General features: G+C 45.5%; 1 protein-coding gene across 8 annotated transcripts in view; it reads right to left on the bottom strand.

Moving 5' to 3' along the window:
* The window catches only part of RYR1 (ryanodine receptor 1), a 1,068,376-nt gene that overhangs the window by 14,300 nt on the left and 1,027,049 nt on the right, over positions 1 to 27,027 (bottom strand). For all 8 annotated transcript variants that reach the window (XM_069206982.1, XM_069206985.1, XM_069206986.1 and 5 more), the window contains 6 exons: positions 25,764 to 25,824; positions 25,076 to 25,222; positions 19,733 to 19,867; positions 18,696 to 18,852; positions 10,890 to 10,954; positions 10,121 to 10,221 (listed from right to left, as the gene is read on the bottom strand). In XM_069206982.1, the coding sequence (XP_069063083.1) occupies positions 10,121 to 10,221; positions 10,890 to 10,954; positions 18,696 to 18,852; positions 19,733 to 19,867; positions 25,076 to 25,222; positions 25,764 to 25,824 (666 nt within the window). The remainder of the gene's footprint in view (positions 1 to 10,120; positions 10,222 to 10,889; positions 10,955 to 18,695; positions 18,853 to 19,732; positions 19,868 to 25,075; positions 25,223 to 25,763; positions 25,825 to 27,027) is intronic.

The following is a 27,027-nucleotide window of genomic DNA, read 5'->3' as shown; positions in this document are numbered from 1 at the left end:
GTATGTTTTCACATTATTGGATCCACAGCCTACTTGACTTGCCGCATCTGTGTTTGGAGCGTGATGCTGCAACCCCACATACGTTACGCCAGACACTGCTTAGGAATCGGGAGCGCAGCAATAGAACCACTATCCTCACTCTATTCTGCTACTATAGAGAGCAACACACACTGAGATATTGATTGCATGACAGTGTGGGCTGCCCACGTTGCAGCTAGGTGTTGATAGGATTTGGGCATCTTGCTTGGTTTTGTCCTGGAGTGCAGGAGTTCTGGAGGGCTGTGTCCAGGGAGCTAGAGGCTATCACTGGTGAGACACTGGAGCCTGCTCCTTTGCTGGCGATGCTGGGGCATGACAGGCACGTGCAGGGTGCCGTTAGGTGACTGGTGGCCATTAGCTTGCTGCTTGTGAGGAGATATGTGGCACTGCACTGGGCCCGTGGTCCGTTCCCGACCTTGAGGAGGTGGCATGCGGATATCGCCTCCTGTAACACAGTCAGACACTTACAGAGAACTGCTCCTGCCTCAAAGCCGCCCCCAGAGATACTTGCGGACCATATCAGGCTCAACTGACTGGCGTTGAGGTAGAAGAGCCAGCGAAGGAGACTGCTAATGGTGGAGTGGATGAGTGATGGAGTCAGTATGCCTCTCTCCTCAGATGTTATTGGCGTATCGCTTTGCAGCCGTGCATGTGCAACGTGTCTTTCTAAACTTGATTTCAAAGGTTCTCGCTGTAAGACCGGTCTTCTGCGGGTGCGGTGGGGCCTGGTTTGTTGTAAAGAAGCATATTGTGGTATAAAATGTATTTAATATGGAAATGTGTCTGCTACCGAAAGTCCAGTCACCCTGACTCTAAACAGCACAGTTTTCTTTCCTTGCACTCCATGTAGCCTGTATAATTGTATTCGTAGCCATGTCAATGTCTCCATCCCATATTAAGCTGTATGTGTGATGTAAATTTAAAATAAAGTATGAAAAAAATCTATAAGGGCAGAGCATGTGATGGGGAAATGAATTTACAGGCAGATTGGAATTCAAAGTATTAAGGTTGGAGCCAGTGACAGTTGGACAGAGAAGTATTTCTGAAGGTGAAAGCGAGGAGGGCACCCTTTGGTTATAGAGGTTTTTGCTTCGAGGGTGACAAAGCAAATTCAAATACTTTACTGTTACAGCATGTCATTGTCGAGAAGATGGTGTTTTAGTTGAAAGGAAGGATTTGGTTTGCACATTTGAAGAGTATTCGTTTTCAGAGACCTCCAAAAGCTAGATATTCCATGGGATGTGAGGTTGGTACCACGTGTATTGAAACTTTCCCTGCAATGGAGGGTTAACTATAAAATAGTCGCATGGAAACTAGCAATTATGTTGTGCTTAATTTCTTTTAGGAACATTTTGCATGTGAAGGCTTTCAATTTGTCTACTAGGTTTTATACTCCAAATAGGGTACTGTATAATATAACTACGAAGCCGAAGACTTGGTCAAGAATGGCAGCGTACCCATTTTTGGGATCAACTACAATAGTGTGTGATGAAATTTACTGATTATGGGGAGAGAACAAGAGAGACGTGAGTCGTGTAGTGCAGATCAACTTTTTATTTCATATATAAAGCCTTTCAGACCTGTGAGGAGGGCTACCAGAGCAAAGTGGGTCAAGTGTGTCATGAAAGAGGCTGGAATCAATGTTGATATGTTTAGAGCTCACTGACCAAGCGAGGCTATAGCAGCAAAGGTATTTGTTATGGGAAGGCGATTAAAAGACATCCTATGTTGTGTCTACATTTGCAAAATTTGGGCCCAGATTTAAGAAAAGTGGCGCTGCACCTAATGCAGCGCCACTTTTGTTGCGCCCCTTAGTGTCCTCCCTAACGCTACCATGTGTGCGCCGTATTTAAAATACAATGCACCATGGCAGTAGTCAGGGGGACTAGCGTCATACTTTTTTACGCTAGTCCGGTGCTTTGCAGGACTAGAGTCAACATTTTTGATGCTGTTCGGCAAAGCATCCAGAGGCCCATTGAACACAATGGGAGCCTCTTTTTAACGCCTGCACTTAGCAGGCGTTAAAAAATGCTGATAAAAAAAGTGCAAAGGAATCTCATAGATTCCTTTGTGCCATTTTTACCCCCTGCCCCCAAAAGCTGGAATGCCCCCCTTGCATATATTATGCCTGGCTCAGACATAATGTAGTGCAAGGGGTTACAAAGTGGCGCAATGCAAGCATTGTGCCACTTTGTAAATATGGCGTTCTTGCCCTTCCAACGCCACATTAGCATACATTTTTTTTTACCCTAAGGTGGTGTTGGAATGGCGCTAGGCCACCATAAATCTGGGCCTTAGTTTTAAATCATTCATGCTTGCACCTGAATGCGTGGTGCAAGAACTTCAAAATTTTACATAAGAGCCTCAATGCTTGACAAAAAATTGCTTTTCCAAGCTTAAAGTGAAAATAAAATAAAAATGTTATTACATTTATGGAGACTCAGATTATCACATCATCATTTCTCACTCTTTAAGAAAGCAGGTGGAAAATAATATATGATGTTTTAAAGACATAGGATAAATTAAAGCATTTATTCTTGGTCAATAGCTTGTTATTGTATGGCTGTGGTCCAAATAGGGTTTTTAAATGAGCTAGCATTTATACTTTTTCTTTGTTCTCAGGCTGAATTCGGGAAACTTTTGAATCTGTGGCATCGCACAAGCGTAGTGAGGAAAGTGTTTGAGAGAAGTCAGTGACAAACGGAAAGAATTTGTTTATGTTTCTGTATTCTTGAACTGTGTTCAACTTTATTTAAAAAGACAGCATTAAAGATGCTGCATTCCAGGACAGGATGTAGTAGAGTTCTAAGTCCTGTTTCTATGGCATATTGCTGCATGAAGGAAAGTGCATTAACTGGATTCCACATTTTGGAAATAACCCTTTTTGCAGGGTTATCCCCAAATGTTTCACCTTCTTCCTCCTCTTTGTTCTGATCTATTTTTGCTGGTTTTGGTACTTTGGGTACTCTACCACTGCTGACCAGTGTTAAGGTGCAAATGCTCTATATCTAAATTGTGATTATGATTGGTTTATCCATGATCGGCTTATCTGATTACTGTTAAATCCCTAGTTAAGTGCACTGTGTGTGCACAGGGCCTGATTGTGCCACCCACATAAGTAGCCCTGTAAACATGTCTCAGACCTGCCACTGCAGTGTCTGTGTGTGCCAGGCTCAAACGTTCCTTTTTCTACATGTAGGTCACCCCTAAGGTAGACCCAAGGCAGCCCCATGAGCAGGGCGCAGTGTATTTAGAAGATAGGACATGTTCTGATGTGTTTTACATGTCCTGATAGTGAAATGCTGCCAAATTCATTTGCAAGGCCTATCTCTCCCATAGGATAAAATGGGGATTGCCTTCAAATATAATTTAAGTGCTGTTTCCCATTGGGAGCAAATAGAGTTCTGGAGTTTGGGGTCTCTGAACTCACAATTTAAAAATACATATTTTGGTAAAGTTGTTTTTTAGATTGTAAGTTTGAAAATGCTACTTTTAGAAAGTGGGCATTTTCTTGCTTAACCATTCCGTGCCTCTGCCTGGGTGTGGAATACACGTCTGGGTCAGGATGACAGTTGAGCTGTTTGTGAATTCACTCTAGACAGTCACACAGAGGGAGATGAGGTGTGCCCTGCATATCCTGGTGAGTCTTTCTGGGCTAGAGTGGAGGGAGGAGCAGACACTTACACCTGAATAGGGCTGTGCCTGTCCTTACACAAAGTAGACTCCAACCCCCTTGAGTGTGTTTGGGGCCAGGGCAGGGAGAGGCAGGGTCTTGTGCTCTACAAAGATTTTCCTTTGAAGTTTGCCTGCTTCAAAGGCAGAAATGAGTATACGTATTGGGCTGATGGCCCCACACTTTTAGAACACTTCTGGATCAAGAGGAGGCTCTGCCAGGGAGAAGAGCTGGATGATTGTGGAGGACCTGCCACTCTGTCAGTTGCTTTGCTGTGCTAGCCTGCTGCTGCTTCTGCCCTGTGAGTGAAAGGACTGGACTTTGCTTTCTACACCCTGCTTGTGAGGTTTCTCCAAGGACTATGATTGAGCTTGTCTCCTGTTGAAAAGTCTCAGGAACATCAAAGACTTCATCTACCAGTGCCTGGGCTCTTCTGCTGAGAGTCCTGACTTGCCAAGTGGTGCCAAATTCAGTCCCTGGACCCTTGGAAGCCTGCTGGTAACCTGCAGGGGAAAATCCACGCACCGCTGTGTGCACATCAGAAAAATCGATGCACCGCTCGTCCTGCGGCTGAATATTTGAAGCAGCACCTGCCTCACGGCTGGAGGATCGACGCAGCGCCTGTTCTCAACGTGAACCCTTCACACAGCACGTTGGAATTTTCCACACTCTTCAACATCGCAGCAAGGACCAGTGGCTGCGTGTCCGAAAATCAACGCATCATTCTCCTGCAGGGAAAGAATCGACGCATCGCCTACCCGGTGGGAAAAGAATCAATGCACTGCCCCACTTGCGAGTAAGGAATCAACACATCGCTTGCTTTTCTGACGAATCATCTCTCCTGCGGCTTTTCTTTTGGCGCATACCAAGTATTTTGTGCTAAAACAATGCAACCATTGACTTTTATGGATTAAGACTCTTTTAACCTTAAAATGTAATATCTTTTCTGGTGTATGTAGGGTTTTTGTCGTTGTGGTTTTTAGATAAATATTGTATATTTTTCTAAACTGGGGTGGAGTCCTTTTGTGGTGTTTACACTGTTATTGTGTGTGTGTATGTACAAATACTTTACACGTTGCCTCTAAGATAAGACTGACTGCTTGTGCCAAGCTAACAACGGGGTGAGTAGGGGTTACCTGAGCTGTGTATCTCCCTTACCCTGAGTAGAGTGAGGGTCCCTACTTGGACAGGGTGTACACCACATGTGTAAACTGACTGCTAACTTGATACCCCATTTCTAACACCACATAATCGGAGCCTTTCAATTTTCTTTTCATTGTAAGATTGGAAATCGCAGTCTTCACTTACATTTCCTCCACTGCACAATCATTTAGTGGAAGTGATACACAGAAATCATCCATGCACTGGGTTTATTACAATATCAGTAATGCATTGAGAGTGAGAGCTATGCCTGATGAGATGGATACGAGGTAACTACACAGCGAGGACATTCAAAGAGCTGCCAGGGTAACCTTAAAAAACTCAAGTGAGACTGTCAAGTAGGAACTTCAAGCAGTAGCTCAATCAACACTAGGATTTTTTAAAAAGCATCTTGGAGTGGGCAATTACCAAGGACTTGGGATCATCCAGAGGTCAGTGGCAACCAAAGAGCAGACGTATACAAAAATCTATCCTTTATGAAGAATAAAATCGATCAGTGACTCAACAGAGCATCATCATAAAGTCATCTATCATTTAGGGAGATAATTTTTTTTTTTTTTTAAAGGAGCAGCCGCTGGCAGCAAGGAGCCATGTCCTTATATTATATGCCATTCTCATATCAAAGAGAAGCAGTTCCAAGGTGCTGTTGGAAATGGTGGCAGTTCTGCTATAAAAACACTGTAACAAAGAACAAGTTACATACCCTCATTAATGCTCTTTCTAGTGGACACTCTCCCTAACCCCAGATTCCACGCCTTTCAAATACCTACAGGTGCCAGTCTGGATCTTGAAACTTGTATCCAGCAATGCTGGATCCATTAAATTTTAAGAGCAGTGCTTCTGTGCTCAGACAGGTGGCATGGTGCAACTAAGCGTTGGTTTCATATCACCCCAGAAGTGACAAAAGCAGAGACGCATGTAAGTGCCACTCTGTGCATTGTCCGTTTCTTGTCTCTTTGCCTTTCAGCCCCCTTAAACACACAGCATAGCACAATTGTTTGTGGCAGTGTCGCAATTTCTAAATTCAGACCTTTTTAGATGTTAAAGAGGTCACTCCATAGAACGTCAAGGTGGGAAGGCAGTGAGGAATCTGCAGTTAGCATACCCACCAGAAAGAGTATTAGTAAAGGTAAGTAACTTGTTCTTCTGAAGGATACTTCTAACCGGAGATTCCTCACCTGTAGAATAAATACCAGAGCAGTACACCCCAAAGGTGGAGGATCTGTATAGTGGAATCTGACCAGAAGTATTGCAGCACTGAATGAGCGAAGTAATCTTCTTATCAGACCTGTTTGAAAGAACCAACTATTAGCCTTCCACAGGCCTTGCAGGGCTAAGGACAGGGGAAAAAAAGAACACTGGATATTTTGGCTTGTAAGGGGATTGTTGTGTTGAGCATCACAACAGGGTAATTAGTTTGTTGAAGCACCCAGCAGAAATGGACTTTATGGGAGGCCATCAGGCAGCAAGGGAAACATCCACCGCCTAAGTTGGCACTGCAAATGCATTTAGCTACCGCCATTAAATTTTCACACCTCGAGATGTAAGTTGTGGAGATGCAGATGAAGGACCCTTCTCTGAGGAGGTCCTCCTAAAGTAGAAGACTGATCAGAGGACAAATGCTTAGGGTCAGATACTCTGGGTACCACACTCCTGGCCCAGTCCAGGGCAGTCAGTATGAATTGGGCCCAGTCCTTCCTTATCTAAAGAACTAAAGGCATGATAGTTATCTGCAGGAAGGCATACAGGAGCCCTTTGCTCAAATCCAACAGGATTGCGTCTGTGAAGTACCTTGGTTTAATCACCAGTGTGCAAAATATCTGACACATGGCATTCTAACTGTTGCAAATAGATGTAGCTAGGGCTCACCTCAGTGTGTGAAGATGCCCTGCACCACCTACAGATGGAGACGCCACTAGAGCTCCGCCATGCAATGCCTGCTCACTTTTTCCACTCCAGCATTCAGGGACACTGTTAGGTGGTTGGTCAACAGGAAGATGTTCTGTTGTCAAGCCACCTCCAGAGACGAAGAGCCTCCTGGGGTAGGATCTCGGACCGCATTCTACCCACATTTTTGTAGTACAATTTGGCTGCAGTTTTTGTCTGTAAGGACCTGTACCACCTCCTCCTGATAGATGGCAGAAAAGCCTTTGAAGGCCTTTGGGGCCAGACAGATCACCAGAAGCAACAGATGACTTAGATGGAACTGGTGTTCTGTAAGAGACCTCTGACCTTCACTACCTCCAGATGACTCGCTCAACCCAGAAGCGACATGTCCATCACAGCTGTAAGTTCTGGTTAGGGAAAGAAAAGCCGCCTGCTGCGGGGCTCAGATTGGCATTCAATAGCCAACACAGCAGTTCCTGAGCCATTTCCCTGAAGACCTGAATAGAGCCTGAGAGATATCCTTGGTGTTGTGGATAAGAAGATGCATGAGACCAAGAAGGCTCAGAGCCATCCTCGCCTGATCTTGAAATATTGGAGTTATACCCTGAATGTCCTGAACTCGCTGCGGTGGAGGATATGCCTTAAAGCCACCCTATTCAGAATCACCCCCAATGAATGAAAGTCTATATGTGTGGCACAGATGGGACTTTGGCTCGCTGATGGTGAAGCCCACAATGTCAAGAGTTCAACCACTGTCCAGAGGTGGTCCATGACTGACCTCTGACAGCTCACTTTAGCAGCCAGTTGTTGAGGTATGAGAATACATGTATTCTCGATCTCTAGACATGGCTTTGAACACCACCATTACTTGTAAGCACCCTGGGGTACAATGTAAGGCCAAGGGAAGCACAGCAAATTGAAAGTGTTCCTAACCTACCTTGAATAATGCCTGTGGGACTTCTGGCCCGGTGTGTAGAAATATGCGTCCAGCAAGTCCAGGGACACCATACAATCCCCCAGGTCGATGGTGGATAAGATCTGAACCAACATAAACATTTTGAATTTTTCCTTCTGCAGAAAACAATTCAGTGGTCAAATTTAGGCCGGAGGCCCCACGTCCTCTTTTGAGATGAGGAAGTACAGTGAGTAGCATCAAATGTGTAAGATGTAAAGCATCATATGTCTAAGACCCTTTTGCCTGACATAGTGGATCTCCAGCTGGGGAGAAAATGTTGAATCCTGCCTTCTACATCCCGGAGATGAGCCGCTGAGATCAAACTAAAGGGCTTGGTAGCTGTTACAACAGGGGCGGAGGATTTGGACATCTTTTGGCCCTGTGCTGCGTCTGATGTTGCCATGTCTGCGGTCCTTAAAGGACTGGATGGACTGCTGTACCACAGGTTGGGAAAGCTGACATTACTTGTAGGCTACCCACCTAGACTTGCCTCTGAATTTCTTCAACTGATGGGGAAAATGTTTTGCCGGCATCAGTAACCACAAAGACCGTGCAGTGGCTTGGTTAGTTTTAGATGTCTCCAGGGCACAGTCTGCTTTTCACCCAAAGAGCCTGGACCCATCAAAAGACATATTCATTAGAGACGCCTGGACTTTGCCCAATAATCTGGTCAACCTCATCCATGTGTGCCTTGGAAGCACAACACTGGTGCCAACAGCTCTGCGAAGGCAGTCAGTAGTATCAAAGCCTGCATGAATGACATACTTTGCTGGATCCTGTCCATCAGGTGTCATCTGTGCTGGAGAACCTCTTAGGTGTTCCTGGACTACCAGCAACATCTCACTGGTTATGTCACAGAAAGTACAAGTGTACCTGTCCTGCAGATAAACTTCAATTATGGATCTAAAGACCAGGCTTGCAAATGAGAACATTCACTTGCCAAACATATCAATTCTTTTTGATTCCCTATCTGAAGGAGTTCTCAGTAGGGGATTGGAATTGACCTTACCAGTAGAGGACTGTACCACAAGGTTTTCTCCAGTGAAGTGTGCTAATTAAGGTAGTCCGAATCACCAGAGAGTGGGCTGTCAACTGACTGAAAGGCAGGCAAGAACAAGGCTTGGACCCTGGAGCCTTCAAGGCATCATTGAGGGCATTGTTAAAAGGCAGCAAATGCTCTGGGGACGTCTGCCCTGGTTGAAGACTTTCTATTAGAATGTTTGTTTTCATCTCAATGGAGGAGAACTGCAGATCCAGCACCCCAGCTGTCCTCTGGACCATCACTGCAAACAAAGCACTTTCTTCCATTGCAGGCCCATGTGAAAGTCAGTGTTCATCTAAGGGGATGTGTCTAGTCTAGTGCCATTTTGTAAATCCCAGTACATGGCAAAATCAGTATACTGAGGGGGGGAGTAAACTATTGCCCCTCTTCTTCACTGGTGTCATGGGGGACCTAATATGTGCCTTGTACAGGAAAGTGTTAAAGCCAAATAGAGATTGGAGCCTCTGCTGATAGCTGCTTCGTGGCAGAGGCAGCACGTTAGAGCCAGGCTAAATACCCATTTGTGTTTTTGGGATGTCATAGCGTAATAAATAGTCAAGTTCAGACCCACACCATTTCTGGATCCGACATATGGGTTGACCCTCAGTGCCAGTGGAGATGACATTTGCATCACTGGAACCGGCTTGGATCTTGGGGTTGGTGTAGAAGTCTGTACTGGAATCGGTACAGTCTTGGTAGTGGGTTTAAAGGGGACAGATGAGTTCGGCAATTGGACCCACCGGCAGTAATCTGACCGGAGGCCCCTGTGGCTCCATGGGTCCCAAAGGAGTGCCAGATGAAGTGGGTCGCTATAAAGATAAGCAGTGTGGCCTCTCTGAAGGCTGCTACCTACTGCTGGGTCAACAATGGCATGAGGCAAGAAAGAAACTGACAGCGCACAGGAGTCGCACTTTATGTGGCTCTGTTCCCTTGTTTCTGGGGCAGTTCAGAGCCAACGCAGAGCCACACACTTCACCTCTCTATGCATGACAGCACTGCTGCTGAAATTCCCCAGATCTAGATGAGCACTTGGGAATATTCTAAAGGTGAGCAATCTGAAGTTAGAAGTATCCATCAGAATCATTGAGATGGCAGCTACTTCGGGCTATTGAAGTACACCTTTGTGTAAAAAGAATTCAGTTAGAGATATCAGCACTCAGTGGACAACCAAAGAACAGCAGAATAGCATAAGAATCAGAGAACAACACAAGATGAACAGATCATCCAAAAAAACTTCTATGTGTCTTTTATCATCAGAATTCCCATTGTTGAGAAACTTTGCAAGTCTGAACCCTATGTCTGTAGACCTTTGTACTCCTGGCGGGACCACAGGGACTTTAGAAAACACATATTCAATACTCACATGTAATTTGCCAAGTTGTGTTCTTCCAAGGTGTGTGTCTCAAACCCATGCGGTGTCGTATCAAAATAGTCACTGCCAATTCCACAGATGAAGCATTTGGTCTGTAGGAAAGGAAGTAAAAGTCATCTTCAGAACAGAAACAGTAAGAAGCCCTGGCAAGAGTGTCAGGTCGAAAAGGAGTCTATAAAAAGGAGGTTGGGTTAGCTTAAAAAGGAGGTTGGGTTAGCTTCAATTGTGTAGTCAGGAAGGGTCCAAGGGTGGCTGGGCAGATGAAAACAGTGAAAGATCGAGACAAATGGAAGAGCGATAAAAGGCTGGAAGTGACGAGGTTGCAAGAATGTAGCATAGAAGGAGTGAGAGGGACAAAGAAGATTGGCAGGACGAGGTTCTCAATGGTGGAAAGAGAAGCATGCCTTTAGTAGTATCCCTAGAGTGACAAATGCAAAAAACCCTGAGATTGGATACAATAGAGATAGGGGAGTGGCAAAAGAAAGCCTGGGAATGTAAAATTATAACAGGGTTCCGAGAGGGGAAAAAGGCTGCCTACATGGGCAAAAAAGGTGACAGGAAAGAGACAAAGCCACATACGTGGAATGGCAAAAGATTGTTAGACTAGAGTCGGGAAAGAAGCTGAAAAGTGCCAGAGACAAGCTTAGGAGTGTCACGAAGGGACAACTAGTGTCTAGTTTTGGCCTACGTCTATCTAAGAAGCAGCATGGATGGTTGCTTTGTTGCCTTGTATTATAATGAACTTGGGAAGCAGTGTTACCTCCATATCTTCCTTCACTTGCTCCTGTTGGTCTCTCAGCTCGCCAAAGGCATCGATAATCAGACCTAGAAACGGAGAATGGGGAGAGGAGGAAATAGTGGTTGTTGGGATAGAATTTGGAGAGAGTTACAAAGGGAAGTAAAGAAGAAGGATTTGTTATACGGAGAGGAGAAAAAAGTGGGGATAGTGAGAGAGTGAAATGAAGGAGAAGGAAGAAATTGAGGAAAAATGAGAGGGAAGAGAATTGATGATTAGTAAAGAAGAAATGAAAGAAAACATACAGCATGTGAAATGGGAAAGAGCAAACGAATGGAAAAAGTGTAAGAGTTGAGAACGTTATAGAGGATGAAGGAAATAATTGCGGAAAAGAATAGAATGAAGCATGGAAAAGGGATGAAGGAATCAGAGTTAACAAAACAGAGAGAGCCGGGGTATGGTTGTGAAGAGGACCGAGGGATAGAAAACAGAAGCCCCATGTGGTGTGTGCGTGCGAGAGGAAGGAAGACAGTTGGAGCATGTGTTAGTAGGTGATGCAAGTAGTGATAAGTTGGGAGCATGGGATGACAGAAAGGACAGAGGCAAGTTTGTTAATTAACAGTAGCACAAACAAAGTTACATATGATTACTGTGTGTTCCTTTCAGCCATGTGTATTTCATTATTTTGTTACATAATCTGTGTGTGTGTGTGCAAGCTTTCATTGACTTTTGCAAATGTGCTCGAGGCGCTACCATAAATATAAATGAGAGTGTATGTGACATCTGAGCTTGGAGTGACTGACTAAAGTGCTATAGTTTAATTGCTTTTTCTGTGGTGATGTCCTTTTTCGGCTTCGCTTGCACAGCGCTTGCGCTGTGTTTGTGAAATCTATTAGGTTTAATATAAATGGTAAAAGGGGCTTACATCCCGTCCCCTTTGCTTTACTTGTTTCCTGTGCTTGCCACATACTTTCCCTCCGTTTATATTGGCTGTCACACTATTTTCTTGCATTTGCCAATGCTTGTTCCAACTGTGTTTGCTCATATCAGTGTCCCTAGGGCCAAGTAATATGATCCTCCGCTTCATTTCCAGCATGGCATTTAAATGTTCACTTAAAACTATTAGCTTATAATTGCAGACAATGGGCATAGTTCGACGATAACACCGCTGCACACTGGACCTCACAGTCCGATGTCTTAAAAGTATTCTATGATAAGCATTATTAGTTTGATCAAAGACTAACCAAGAAAAACAAGTTCTGACCCCCAAACAAATTAAGCATGTTTATGTTCTTTCTGGGTTTCTCCTCAATCCAAACCCACTGCTTCCCTGAACCAGCCTATGCTCTTTCATTTCACTGGAGCGTCCTTCTCAACAGGCGCCTTCTGTCTGCCGCTGTGTGCGTGCGTGGGGCGCGCAGGGAAGGGAAGGGGCTATTATAGGTCAAAACTTAAGCGTGCGTTAGTTACTGTTGCACTGGACACCCAGCCTCACCTGCTGGGGATCTTCAAGTCACTATCTATGTTGACAGAAGGTGTGGTGCTGATGTGGGTGGGTATGGTAATGACTGACTTCTCGGCTTGCTCCCACCACCTGTAACTGCGAGAAGCATCCTATGCAGCAATGCACAGACGCAGATCAGCGACTCCTGGAAGTGTCTGCCTCTGCACCCACCATCTTGTTTTTTAGGGTAACCATTAGGTGCACCAAACAAAATAAGCATTGACAAAGCCAGTAGGTTTCGACTCTACAAAACCTATTGGATTTGACAATGTTTGTTTAGACATGTGACATAGCAGCTATCTCTGCTGCGCTGCATGTCTTAAAGTTTAAAAAAAAAAAACTCTGATGCGGCCACCGCTACACTTTAATGTGGTCAGTGCTGGCCAATTATAGCATTTTATTTTTAAACTTTAAGACATGCTGCAATAGATTTCGTAGAGGTGAAACCTCCTGGCTTTGCCAATGCTTGTTTATTTAATGTCCTTGTCGACGACCTCTTTCAAATGTGGATGTGTTGCATGTTGATGCGCAGTATAACAATGTTATTTTGTTCAGGAGGTCACTAGGTTTGCATGTGTGACAGGACAGATGGTGACATGTCTGAAGCGTAGTAAGAAATATGACTGGGCTTTAAATAAGGAGCACACACACATACTTATTTTCATGAGGCTTTTATGATATATTTTTGAGTCCCTTCTTTCTTAAAATCTGTTTTATTATGTGGTGTACTTCAAGGGCCTGTATGTTTCTATGTCAACCCTCCTGGCAACACTGGCATGAATGGGGGAAGTTCCACAAGTTCGAGAGGCTGGTTGAGAAAGACAGAAACATCATTTCTTGAGACCACTGTGATTGCCTGGAAGCTATAAAGGGTGTGTTTGTGACTGTCTTATGAGAGAGAGGGAGGCAAAGAAAAAGGCATTGTAAAGTGGAGCGTATGTAGGATTATTTAAGCAACGTGCGAGGTTGTGCAAAGAACATGACAGCCACCCCTCCCCTTGCAGGAGAGAGGAACGGTTCTGTAGCTTGATTGGAAGATGGCCACAGCATGATATTAGCAAGCATTCCATCCATCTCCTTTTATTTTAATGTGAAGCCTTAAGTGCAACGGGTATTACCCGAAGAAGTCACTGCATGGGATCAAAGCTGCACCTCACTGATGAGATCCAACTGTGGACCTGTTGGGTCCACTGTACCAGAAGAACAAGTCACTTACCTTTGGTAGCAAATTATCTGGTAGAGACAATATCTAACCGCAGAATCCTTACCTTTGAATTTCCCCCAGGTGTCAGATTGGAATCAGGAGATTTATGGTGAGCAGTACCCATGCGCATCGGTATGTGGCTTTGTTCGGCTCTGTGACATCACAGTCACCTATATAGGTGCCATCACAGTGCGCGGACTTCAGTTACTTTTCACGACTTTCCACGCCAGGAGCGCGGAGCCATGAAGTGCACTGATGTTGGTGTGTCCAAACTCGGGCCTTGAAAGGGATCATGCTAAACAGTAGAAATCTGTCTGCAGAACTGGGAGGAATGGGTTTGTCGGTAAGGAATCTGCAGCTAGATATTGTCTCTACCAGACCTTTGAACAGAATACTCACGCAATACCATCCCGGCGGTGGGATGCAGGTACATTTTCTAAACTAGAAAGTCCTGCAGGACCAAACAGGCAAAATGCCTGTCCCTGCTGACCGGACTGTCCAGGCAGAAGTGTTTGGTAAACGTGTGCAGGGATGCCCATGTTTCTGCTGGGCAGATGTCCAGGACTGGGGCTCCAGGTTGCAGCTGTTACTCTGGTGGAATGGGCACTCAAGCCCTCAGGGGGCTGAGTTTTAGCCACAGCGTAGCAGATCTCTGTATAGAGAATACCCCTGTGCGAAATGGTTTGCTTATGTACTGCCTAACCCTAACCTTTCTTTGCTTCAACATGCCCAGTGAAGAATTGATCGTCCACTTGGAACTCTTGTGCAGTCAAGGTAGAACGAGAAGTGTTTTTTTGGGTCCAGACAGTAGAGTCGCTCCTCCTCATTAGAGGGATGTGGAGGAGCATAAAAGTTGGGCAGGGTGACTGACTGTCCGACATGAAATGGAATCACTACTGAAAGAGACACTAAAGTGAAGCACCAATCTGTATGGGAAAACAGACAGGAATGGAGACTTGGATGACAAAGCCTTCAGCTCACTCACCCTCAGGGCAGATGCTATTGCCACTAGAAAGTCTGTCTTGATGGTAAGCAGCCAGAGGGGACAATTATGAAGAGGCTCAAAATGAGCACACATTAGGAACCAAATTGATGCCCCACTGCAGCATAATAAATGGTGAAGGGGGAATCATATGTTCAAGTTTTTTAAGAAATCTATTTACTATAGAGGACTTAGGGAGGGTTGGTCAGGTAGCTGCAGAAAGGCAGACAGAGCAGAAAGCTAGCCATTAAGAGTACCCAGAGCAAAGCCCTGCTGGGCAAGGGTAAAAATGAAAGGAAGAATATCGGAGAGAGAAGCAGAAATTTAATTTATTCATTTTTGCCATCAGCAGGCATACACTATCTTAGTGGAGGGACAACTGGCTGCCAGAATAACATTACAGACTTTGGGAGGAAGGTCAAAGGCTGTCAAGTGTCGCCGCTCAATTTCCATGCAAGAAGGTGGACAGGTTTGGGTGGAGGATCCTCCCATGCTGCTGCAACAGAAGATCCCCACCAAAGGGGCAGCCTGATCCATGGATCAATGCTCATGTTCAGAAGCTCAGGATACGACTCTCTGTGCCCTGTCCGAAGCCACAAGGATGACTAGGCCTGGTCGTTCTTATCTTCTTGAGAACTCTGGGCAGGAGTAGTTTGGGTGGAATGGCATACAGGGAGCCTGTGCTCCACTTCAGAAGAAAAGCATCTCCGAGCGATAGCTGTCTTGGAAATTCCAACGTGCAAAACTGCTGAAAGAGATCTTGCGCCACCTCCAGGTGGAGACGCCACTTGTGATCCACTAGGCATTGACAACTGAGTTTGTCCGCCCGGGTGTTCGGAGAACCTGTCAGGTACTGAACCACCAGGGTTATGCCCTGCTGTTCCAGCCACGTCCAGAGGTGCAGAACCTCTTGACAAAGGGTCCACAACCCAACTCCGCCTTGCTTGTTGCAGTACCACATGGTGGTGCTGTTGTCCATGAACACCTGCACTACCTTCCCTTTGATAGATGCTTTCCATGCTAGCAGGATCACTCGGAGACCTAGCAAGTTGATGTGGAGTCAGGATTCCACCGGAGACCTCCGATTTCCACCGTTCTGTGATGGCCGCCCCATCACATGAGTGACACACCTGTCCCTACTGTGAAATCCGTTTGGCGAGGAGAGAGTAGTCTGCCTCTGTCCCAGTCGCGGTTCGTTAGCCACCACTGTAGGTCTTTTTCATTTCCCTCTGAGATCTAGACTATGTCGGAGAGATTCCCCTCATGCTGTGCCCACTGGAACTTCAGGTCTCACTGTAGAGCCTACATATGACATCTGGCATATGTCACCAGGCGGATGCAGGTGGCCATGAGGCCCAGCAGCCTCAGAGTCATTCTCAACAAAATCTAGGATAGAGGCTGAAACATATATATCATAGCCTGAATATCCTGGACTCGCTCCTCTGAAGGATAAGCCTGAAACTGCACTGTGTCCAGAACAGCTCAGATAAAATGAAGCATCTGAAAAGGAGTCAGGTGTTGGCACCTTTATAATGAATCCCAGAGAATATATGAGGTCTGCCGTAGTCTGGAGGTGGGAGATGACAGCCTGGGGCGTACCCTCCTTCAACAGCCAGTAGTCGAGATAGAGGAAGACTGAAACCCCTAATCTCCGCAGGTGTGCTTCGACCACCGCCATCACCTTCGTAAACACCCGAGGGGCACTGGTAAGGCCAAAGGGAAGCACAGTTAACTAAAAGTGGTCCAGGCCTACCTTGATCTGCTGCAGGTAACGTCTGTGGGCAGGCGGGATTGAAATATGGAAATACGTGTCCTGCAAGTCCAAAACTACCATCCAGTCTCCTTGGTCTAGAGCAGACAAGACCTGAGCCAAAGTGAGTACCTTGAATTTCTCCTTTTTGAGGAAGAGATTGAGGGTTTGGAGGTCTAGGGTATGCAGAAGCCCCTTGTTCTTTTGGGGTATCAGAAAGTAGCAGAAATGGCAACGACTGCCTGCTTCTGATATTGGAACTCTCTCTATGGCTCCCTTGCTCACGGAGCAACAAAAGATGATCCTCCATTATCCGATTGTTGGAGGTATAGGGGAAAGGGAGGATTTAATGAGGAACAAGTAGCCCTCCGAATGAATTGTAAGATTCACCTGTCTGATGTAATGGACTGCCAGTGGTGGGGATGATGGCGGATTCTCTCTTCAGCTGGACACCCTTGATCTTTTAGGGTCAGGTTAGGAGGGCTTAGAGCATGGGTACTCGCAAAAATTTCCACAGGGGCCACAAACTATGGTCTGTGGTGTGCCCGGGGGTCACCTTAATGCCAGCACGGTGGGAGTGGGGATTTGTAGGGGGTTAAGATGGGTGTAGAGGAAGCTAATCACATACATGGTATGGCCAGTAAGTCATAGTTATTGTGAGAGTTTGTTTCCACACTGCCCTCTGAATGAAGCCACTAGTCTCTTGAAGAGTATTGGGTTATTCTGTAGCTGAATTGCTATCCCTCAATGGCACCCTGGGGTAAGCCTTCCTGCCTGGTATTGCTAGCTTGGGAGAGGCAAGTGTAAAAAGGAAGTAACTTGATTATAGAACTGAATTGAAATGAAACTGAATTGAACTACGTGAAACCAGAAAACCTAGGATCAATCCCAGCTTCTCCACTTAACACATTTGTTTGAACTTAATTTCACTTTGCCTCCCTTTTCTTCATCATGACAACTATCACCTTGAAATACATGAGTTCTGGATATATGCTATACAAACCTCTTGAGTTTGATTTAATAAACTATAATGTTGTCCATGTATAATAACAACCATGATCATCCAGAGGGTTCCCACGTGGCAACTTACTTGACTCTTGGTTCACTATTGGCATTGTTGTAAGGGTGTGAAGAGGCATGAATATTTCTACATTCCTTTTTAAAACAATCAGTTTAAAATAAAATTCCGAATGCACTTATCTATTGTGGTGAACCAAGGTGTAACATTTCTGCATGTTAATGAAATATACTTTTTGACTTTTGAAGTGAATTTACCATATTTTTACAAGTTGGTTGCAAGATGCACTGAAAAATTAATGTCTTCCAAAGGGTAAGTTTTGCAGGACACCTTATTTGCTTCTTTTCCTGTAGATCATTTAGCATGTAATTAAACGCTTTCCCCTTCAGTTAATATCTTAGTGCTTTATGAAGTAAACAGCAGCCCAGTGCAGACATTCAGCTGGGGGTCGTATGTGAAGGTTAGAAGGGCCACATAGGGCCCCCGGGCCATTCTTTAAGTACCACCGGCTTAGAGGCTGCAGCTGCTGGGGGATTGGTGGTTGTTGCAGACCTCCGGCTACCTGACCCGTGAGGTTGGAACGCACCCCACCCATGTCCACGCAAAGCTTGGGGAGATTGCGAAGGGTGGTGGTTAGCACGTGGCACACCCCTTCTGTATCCACAAAAGGGGTGGTCACTGAGAGGCCCAATGACTTGGCCGTAGCCTGCAAGTCCTTAAAGTGCGCCAGCGCCTAGTCTGCCTTCTCTCCGAAGACACGAGCATCATCGAAGGGCATGTCCATATCGTTTGCCACAACATCCCCCGAAAAGCTAAATTGTCCTCAGCCAGGTGTGACGTCGAAGCACCACTATCGAAGAAACCACTCTGCCTAGCGAGTTGGTTGTTTCCGAACCACACCTGTTGGTAAACTTAGCTGCATCTCTTCTGTCCTTGACCACTTGGGAAAGAATGGCCCAGGCCTCCTCCAGGACATGTGGCACACTTGGACAACCGTGTCCCACAGTGTGTGGGAGTAGTGGCCCAAGAGGCATGCGGTGTCCACCAACCACAACGCTAGGCTGGTGGAAGAAGGCATTTTCTTGCCTAAGATATCCTGCCTCTTTGATTCCCTGTCCCAGGGAGCAGCAGGGGACGTGCCATGGGAAGAGGAAGCCTGGACCACCAAGCTTTCCGGGGTGGGGTGTTGAGTGAGGAAAGATTGGCTTCGAAGGTAGTAATGGGACTGCACACACACACACTCACACAATGACTACAACTTATATTTTCTTCCAAAACATGCATACTGACAATTAAGGTGTCAATAACATACGTGTGCACACCCACACTCTACTACACACATGGTTGCACAGAGACAGGCCCCCACTCTTACCCTGGATGATAGCCAGCAGGATGACAATGACGAAGAAGAAGAAGGTTATGTCAAAAATGACGCGATAAAGTTCATACTCGTCTCCGGCTGGGTCTTCTATCTCATCACCAATGCCGCCGCCTGCACGAACCCCCACGTACATGTGGAAGAGATAGCACTGTCAGGAAGATGTAAACATAATTATAGGAGGAACCAAGAGGTAAGAACACAAGCCGAGGAACTTACTAACTAGAGAGCGTATACTGAGACATCCTGCTGCCAATAAGAACAATCAGGATCACACAGCTACATAAAAGTGCCTGTAAGATGTGCTGAGAATGAGGCTGTAATAATATGTTTAACAAATCTGGATAAACGTGAGGGGCAGATATCAGCAGGACTGGGTCAGGTTAGATTCATGCAGACATACTTGAGACACCTGAATCTGAAAAAGATTTACCCATATCCCTAAACCAAACTGAGAAATTAAACTAGACCATAAAACTAGTAATACTGCCACAAAATCTCCCCAGCATACAAGCACTACTCTATGGTATGTTATTTCAGAAAGGATACTGCTCTAGGAGAAGATGGAGTGGGTGACATCACAAGTCAGCAGGGGTCTAGGATAATCACTCTCATGAAAACTGACATGTGGACAAGATGGACATGTGTTTTTGAAAGCTCATTCGGAATGTTTATGGTCAGTCTGTTGGATTTTAGCTGGTGTGCAAAGGACAATAAACAGGGCCAGGACATTGATATAGTCAATTTGTAGAAGGCAGAGATCTTGTAGCAGCCACATATCTTTTATCAGTACATGTAAGCACTGTAAGAATAATATTTTTATGAGGCATCAGCAATGTATGATGATAGGATCTCTATTGGGTGCATCAGCAGGGTGGAATAATACGATCATTGTAAGACAGATCCACAGGCTGGGAATGAAATCATTAGTCTTCCAAGCCAACATCACCAGGGGGAGGTTGCTATGATCTCAGAAGAACAAATTAGCTAGGTAGGAAGGAAATGATTATCTATGTGGCCAACCCACTTACTGTCATCATATCATCACATTTCATGTCTGGCTCATCCTCATCCTCACTCTTGTTGTAGAATTTGCGGAAGAAGTTAAAAGCCACCACTGTGTACAAATACACCACCACTGCGAGCAGGCCGACAGTCATCATCAGCTAGAGTTTGAAAAAGATATAGCAATAAAGGGAGAAACAAAAAGGAAACAAATGTAAGACACTTGAAATCAGTCTTTGGTTTACAAGAACATCAGGGACATGCAGGTACCTTACACCCCATGGGTAGCTCAGATCTATATTGAGCTAACTTCTCAAGAGACCAGGGCCCAGATTAAGTATAGCACCGTCAGCCGGGTGCTGTATTTATTGAATGGCGCAAGTCGGTTCTAAACTTGGGCTAGCATCTTAAAAAAAGACACTAGCTGGGTTGGGGTGGCGGAAGGGAAGGAGGAGGTTGTGCACCAGGAAATGGCGCTAACCCAGTTAGAGGCAAAAAAAATGCCTCTAACCAGACTAGCGCCATTTCCTGGCATACAACCACCAAACACATGACTCCGGTCTTAGGAAAGACAGGAATCATGCCTACCACCCCAATGGCCAACACAGGGGACAAGTGTCCCTTGGGCATGACCATTGCACCTTGTGCCCTGCAGGGGGCCCCAAGTTAGGGCCTTCGATGGCACTTTAAATAAAATTTAAAAAATACTTACCAATACTCACCCTAGTTGCTTGGGATAGGGACCCCCATCCTCCAGTGCCCTTCTAGTGTGGGTGTTCCTGGGGCTTGGGGACGGCGCCTGTGGACCCATTCCATGGTGTTTAACCATGGAAATGGGTCCACAGATCCCCTAATGCCTGGTCTGACCCAGGCTTTTAATAATGGTGCAAAGCAAACTGTGCACCACTATTTAGCCCCTCCTCCCACCCGTGCATCATTTTAGCACGGGGAAGGGGAAAATATGGGGCTAGCACAGTTTTTTAGATGGGAATGCCTACATTCCATCTCATTGCTGCAAGGTAGGTGCACACATCCAAAAAATGGTGCAAGCACCAATATTTTGACGTTAGGTCTAACACGTCAAAATATAAATATGGAGTTAGGTTTGCGCCAAATTTGCGTAAAAGAAAATGACGCAAATTCGGCACAAACAGAGTATAAATATGCCCACAGGTTTTTCAAGAGCTGAAAGCTTCTCAAGGGACTCAAGTCTAAAGGACAGTATCTGCCTAACAGACATGATGCAGCCAATGGAAGTTAACTTATCAAGAGAACTATAGGGAACTGCTAAGAGGCCTATGATCGAAACAAAGTTAGTGACTATAGAAGTTTCAAATTCATTGGGAATTAGGAGGCATATTTATCTTAGTTTTACATCACGCTTGTGCCACCCAAAGGGCAAAAGCGCAAAGCAAAACCTAAGTCATGGCCTTGCGTGGCCCCAAGTGGCTTGATAAATTTGGAGTAATGCAAGACAGCGCAAGTCGCTGCATTTCATTACTCTACTCCAGGGAGGCGTTGTATGGATGGAAAGAAGGGGGTTCCCACGCATTCCACTTATGAATTTTGTCCCATTCCAAGATGTATCAACACTGGTAAAGCTGGGAATGAGTAAAAATGCTATGCCTTCCCAAAGGAGGTGCAACGAGTAGAAATATCTTTATTTCTCCTCGTTGTCACCTCTTACTAAGTGTGCTGCATTGTGCAGCACACTTGGAAAGCGGAAAATGCCTCTGAGGATTGTTTTTGTGCAGAAAGGTACCCCTTCCTGCACAATCACAATCCTGCCTGCAATGCAGGCACCCTTGCACCATGATGCAAGGGTGTCTGCTTTGGCTCAGGGAAAGGACAGGAATGACCTGTATCATGTTAAATGCAGCCCATTCCTGCCCTTTCATGCAGCGCAGTGAAGCATGGTGGCTTGCTGCGCTGAGTGAAATGATGATAAATCTGCCCTTAAGTTTTCAAGCAGCCTGAGATTCAAGAGCAGTTTGATACCAGGTGACGCAAGAACCAATTTTTCTAATTTCTCAAGGTGCCTCCCCAGGATCCAAGAGTTACTAGCTGCTGAGGAAATGCAGATTTCACACTATGGGTCTCATTTACAAGCCCTTTGTGCCACTGCTGCGTCACTGTTTTTTTTGCGCAAGGGTGGTTCTAGCAGTGCACTACACTCTTCTATATTTACAAACTGACGCACTGACCACAGTACGTCAGCTTGTAAAGCCCTGCATCACATTATACCTGTGGCAGGTATAATGTATGCAGGGTAGGCCACGCGGAACTGACGCAGTGAAATTTACATTTCACTGTGTCATTCTGCGACTTCACTGCATCAAAATTTCACTGCCTGCTCAGAGCAGGCGTAAAATTGACACTGGGCTATTTCCTATGAGTGACTCCTCGCACTGCTGGAGTTGCGTCAGTTTAACAACGCTACTCCAGCAATGCGCGAGTTCAGCGCCAACAGATGTGTCAGAACTTCAGAGGCATCTCTGAAAACGGGCGCCATGGAGAGCTGTATTGTAAATACAGGATATCCATAGCATTGTTAAGGGATGTGCGGGAAGCACAAGAAATCTAGGGACATATTTATACTCCGTTTGCGCCGGAATTGCGTCGTTTTTTTTTTACGCAATTCCGACGCAAAACTAACTCCATATTCATAATTTGCCGTTAGACGCGTCTAGCGCCAAAGTCCATGGAGTTTGCATAATTTTTTAGCGTGGACACCTACTTTGCGTTAATGATATGCAAGGTAGGCGATCACGTCTAAAAAATTGACTCCGAGGCATGTGCGCCGTATTTACACTCCCGGGCAAAATTCATGCCCGGGAGTGGGCGGGTCAAAAAAAATGATGTACGGCCGCTTTTGCGCCGTTTTTTAGCGCCTGCAAAAGGCAGGCGTTAAGGGACCTGTGGGCTCTGAAGGAGCCCACAGGTGCCCTCCCATGCCCCCAGGGACACCCCCTGTCACCCTTGCCCACCCCAGGAGGACACCCAAGGCTGGAGGGACCCATCCCAGGGACATTAAGGTAAGTTCAGGTAAGTAATTTTTTTTTTTTTTTTTGTGGCATAGGGGGGCCTGATTTGTGCCCCCCTACATGCCACTATGCCCAATGACCATGCCCAGGGGACAGAAGTCCCCTGGGCATGGCCATTGGGCAAGGGGGCATGACTCCTGTCTTTGCTAAGACAGGAGTCATTTCTATGGGGGTTGGGAGTCGAACAAAATGGCGCAAATCGGGTTGAGGCGAAAAATTTGCCTCAACCTGACTTGCCCCATTTTTTGACGCCCAAGCCCCATATCCCCCTACGCCGGTGCTGCCTGGTGTACGTCGTTTTTTTCCACGCACACCAGGCAGCGCCGGCGGCTAACGCCGGCTAACGTCATTGATTAAATACGGCGCCCGCATGGTGCTTCAGAATGGCGTTAGCCGGCGCTAATTTTTTTGACGCAAAACTGCGTTAGCGCAGTTTTGCGTCAAAAAGTATAAATATGGCCCCTAATGTATCGATGGCAATGCGTCTGATTCTTGTAAATTAGGCCCTGAATGTTCTAAAGATGATTTCAGTGGCTGCGTCAAGAATGTTCAAATAACATGACAACACTTGCTTTTTTTGTGAAACAAGACATCACCGAACAGGCAATGGATCCAACATTCACTCCTTGTTCTTCCTTGCTGATGATATAATAAATTAATAAACTAGGAAGCACTCTTCTTAGAATGGAACACAACCCACATAAACACCAATCCCCACATCAGGAGTGGCAGTGGAATTAAAAAGGTGTACATAATGATTATTTGTCTTCATCAGCACAATTGTTCATGTTCATGAGTTATGAAAGAACAGACTTAGGGCCACATGTACGAAGATCTGGTTTTGCGACTCGCAAACCGAGAGTCTTAGCGACTCGCAATTTGCGACTCGCAAAACCGGATGTACAACAGTGTCAATGACACTGTATGCGATTCGCAATGGGGTCGCTAATGACCTACCTCGTGAATATTCATGAGGCAGGTCGCAATTTGCAACCCTACTGGGAATTGCGGCACTGACAGGGATGGTGGCCTGCTGGTGTCAGCAGACCACCATGTCTGTGACTGCTTGTAAAAAAAGCAGTATTTTTTTTTAAATGCAGACCTTTTTCCTTAAAGGAAAACGGAGTGCATTTAGAAAACAAAATTGAAAAGTTTTCTTTTCATTTTTTCAGAGCAGGCAGTGCTCCGTGGGATCACTGTCTGCTCTGAAAAAATGTTTTCGCATGCATTCACAAAGGGGAAGGGGCCACATGGGGACCTCTTCCCTTTTGCGAATGGGTTAGCACCAATTTGAAATTGGTGCTACCTGCGATTATTTTGAGACTGCATTCGCAGTCACAAAACAATCATACATACCATTTAGATTCGGTATTAGGAAGGGAAGCCCTTGACACCCCCCTTCGTAATACCGAATCGCAAAACCCAAACTGCGATTCAGTAACAAGTTACCGAATCGCAGTTTGGGCTTTGTACATCCCAAAAAGCATTTTTCTAGTCGCAAATGGGCCGATTCTGCGAATCGGCCCCTTTGCGACTAAAAAAAATGCTTCGTACATCTGGCCCTTAGTACCTTATTGACAAGGCCGTTGCACCACTGGACCGTCACTTTTAGCAATGCTTTTCGGCGGCGCTGTACCCCGTGCCAAATCTACACGGCAGAGTGGCCCAACGAGGAGAAATACTTTTATTTCTCCTCGTTTTTTGCTCTTTCTATTTGTGCTGCTTTCTGCTAAACGCCATTAATGATTGTTTATGTGCTGGAAGGTGTCCCTTCCTGCACATAAACAATCACCCCCTCAATGCAGGCATCCTTGCGCTATAGCGCAAGGGTGCCTTTATTGGCACTAGGCAGCTGGTTTAGCAGGGGAAAACACAGGGATGCGCTGTGTTCTCTGTATTGTTGTAAATAAGGCACATCCCTGCATTTTGGAAATGACACACTTGGCACAGCAACATTTCTTGCAGCACCGCGCTGTGCCATTTCCTACTAAATAAGGCCTTCAGCATTTAGAGAGCAGCCTCAGGGTTAAACATTACTAAGGTAAGGTGAAACAAACAGTGGAACATACTACCTTTCTAAAAGGCATATGAGATAAAGATATAGAAACAAAAGGAGACAAAAGGCTAAAAGGCAGAGGCACAGGACCTCATAGGTGTAGGGCTCTGGAGATTTAGTTTCACAGCTCTAGACATATAGGATGAACTGGTGGAATAACATACAGATCTCCATGTATTTTCGACCTTAGTCTTTGCCAAGCCTCCACTCTGAAAAAGGATTCCACATTTGCCAAGCATCCATTCCTTTTCTCTCTCAGATATCCATACCTGTTTGCCGTTATGTGTGACAGAAGAAAGGATAGTGCGCAGTGTCTTCACTCCCATGGCAATATCAAGCAGGTGGGCAGCAAAGAAGAAGTTATTGTAGTGCCCCAAGAGGGACATAACCGTGTACCACACCAGGTACAAGAAGGACTGCAAAACGAATATCAGGTAGTTAGTTGCAGTAGAAAGGAGGGGGCAAAGGCATATGCAACATTTAAAGACAAGACTTGCATAAACTATTTCCACCCTTGACAGATTCCCATGCAGGCGCTCTATTCAGACCGCTGCATATTGCATATTGCCACTTCTAAATGTATCCTTTTCAGTCTCCTACAGGATGTCTATACAAAGTTGGTAATCCCTCCTCCCCTACTACTGAAGGCTCCTTTTTGATTTTGGCTTGGTATTTGAGTTACACAACATTTCTTCACTAGTCCTGGATGTCCCACTACAAATCTTTAAAATTACCTCTTTCCTATTCATACCCTCTATTTCCATTTCCTAAAGGTACACTCCTCCCACTCAATATTCTCTTTCCATGTTTGAAAAGTCGCTCTTCCACCCCTCAAGGTTTTTCCTTTCCACTCAAATGTTTTTTTCAGTTCATGTCTGCACGTTCATTCTTTCTGCTCATGTACGCTCCTTTTTCCTAACCCTGTTTTTCCCTCTGACAACATCACATTCTTCTTACATTGTTTGTAAAGACAACTCCAAACTTCCAGATTTGATACTTGATGTCGGTTGAGGTGATCCTAGAAAAAACAAAACAACTGATTGAGAAAAAGTCCATCAGAACAGAGTAGAGCCCCACTGGAACAAATGAGAACTATAAGTAACTGGACTATGGCTGAGGGCCATTAAACAAGGAAGACCCTAAAGGCAATCATAATAACATAAGTGTGATTCAGGGCTCCAAATGCTGTGCAAGCGTTGGAGCATTAATGAACGAGTTACTTACCTTCAGGAATGCTCTTTCTAGTGGATTCTTTATTTAACTGCAGACTTCTCACCTTAGAATACTGACTGGGTGCCAGACTGGGGGACAAATATACGGGGATTTGCTGTAGGGCATTGCAGGAAGTCACCTTGCTGCCCTGCCCTACGCCAAAGTGAAAGGGAAGGAATGCACCGTATTTATGCAATGCAGTGCATTTCTGTAATTTTCCCCTGTGTTGGCGCCATTTCATCAGCCTATCACCAACGCTGGCACCCTTGCACCATGGTACAAGGGTGCTTGTGTTGTTGGCAGTCTCCTTTTGTGCAGGAAGGGGCACCTTCCTGCACATAAACAATACACAGAGGTGTTTTCCTCTTTCTATGGGCACATGGAAAGAGGGAAAAATGAGGAGAAATACAAATATTTCTTCTCGTTATCGCCTGCCCTGGGAGGCGTATGGTTTTGACGCATTCCCAGGTTTACAGGCTCTCATAAATCTGGGGATGTGTCAAAATCCATGGGGGTTGCGTGGGAAAACCTGCTGCAACGCCCATGGAATTCCTTGGCGCAGTGTAAGGCAACCCAGTGACCTGTGCTACCTTGCCTTACTCCATATCTATGAGGCCATTCAAAGTCAAGCATAGTGGCCTTGCATGGCCCCATACAATGGTGTAACAAAACCTGAGGGGTCCCCTCCTGCAAGTACATGGAGTCCCCCCCCCGCCTACCACCTACCACTTTTGCTTTGCTGCCAAGTTTTCAATGTGCTCATGTGTGATATTTCCAAGTTCTCTACGTTCTTACGCATGACATTCAAATTCTTATGTATGACACTCTGAGTGCCACAATAGTGCAAAAGGAACAAAGCCATTCTATCCATAAAATGCCAACATTTTCCAAAATAATTCCTTTTTGTAATGCAAAATCTTGAAAAAGGTTTAAAGAACCTTTAATGCTCCTTTTGTTTGTAGGCTGTGGCAGTCATGTGAAAGATTGGTGCCACATGGCAGTGGGCCTA

This window comes from Pleurodeles waltl, chromosome 9, assembly GCF_031143425.1.
Source record: "Pleurodeles waltl isolate 20211129_DDA chromosome 9, aPleWal1.hap1.20221129, whole genome shotgun sequence".
In the NCBI taxonomy this organism is placed as follows: domain Eukaryota; kingdom Metazoa; phylum Chordata; class Amphibia; order Caudata; family Salamandridae; genus Pleurodeles; species Pleurodeles waltl.
Note: the sequence above shows the minus strand (reverse complement) of the source record. Positions and strands in the feature narration are given on the sequence as shown.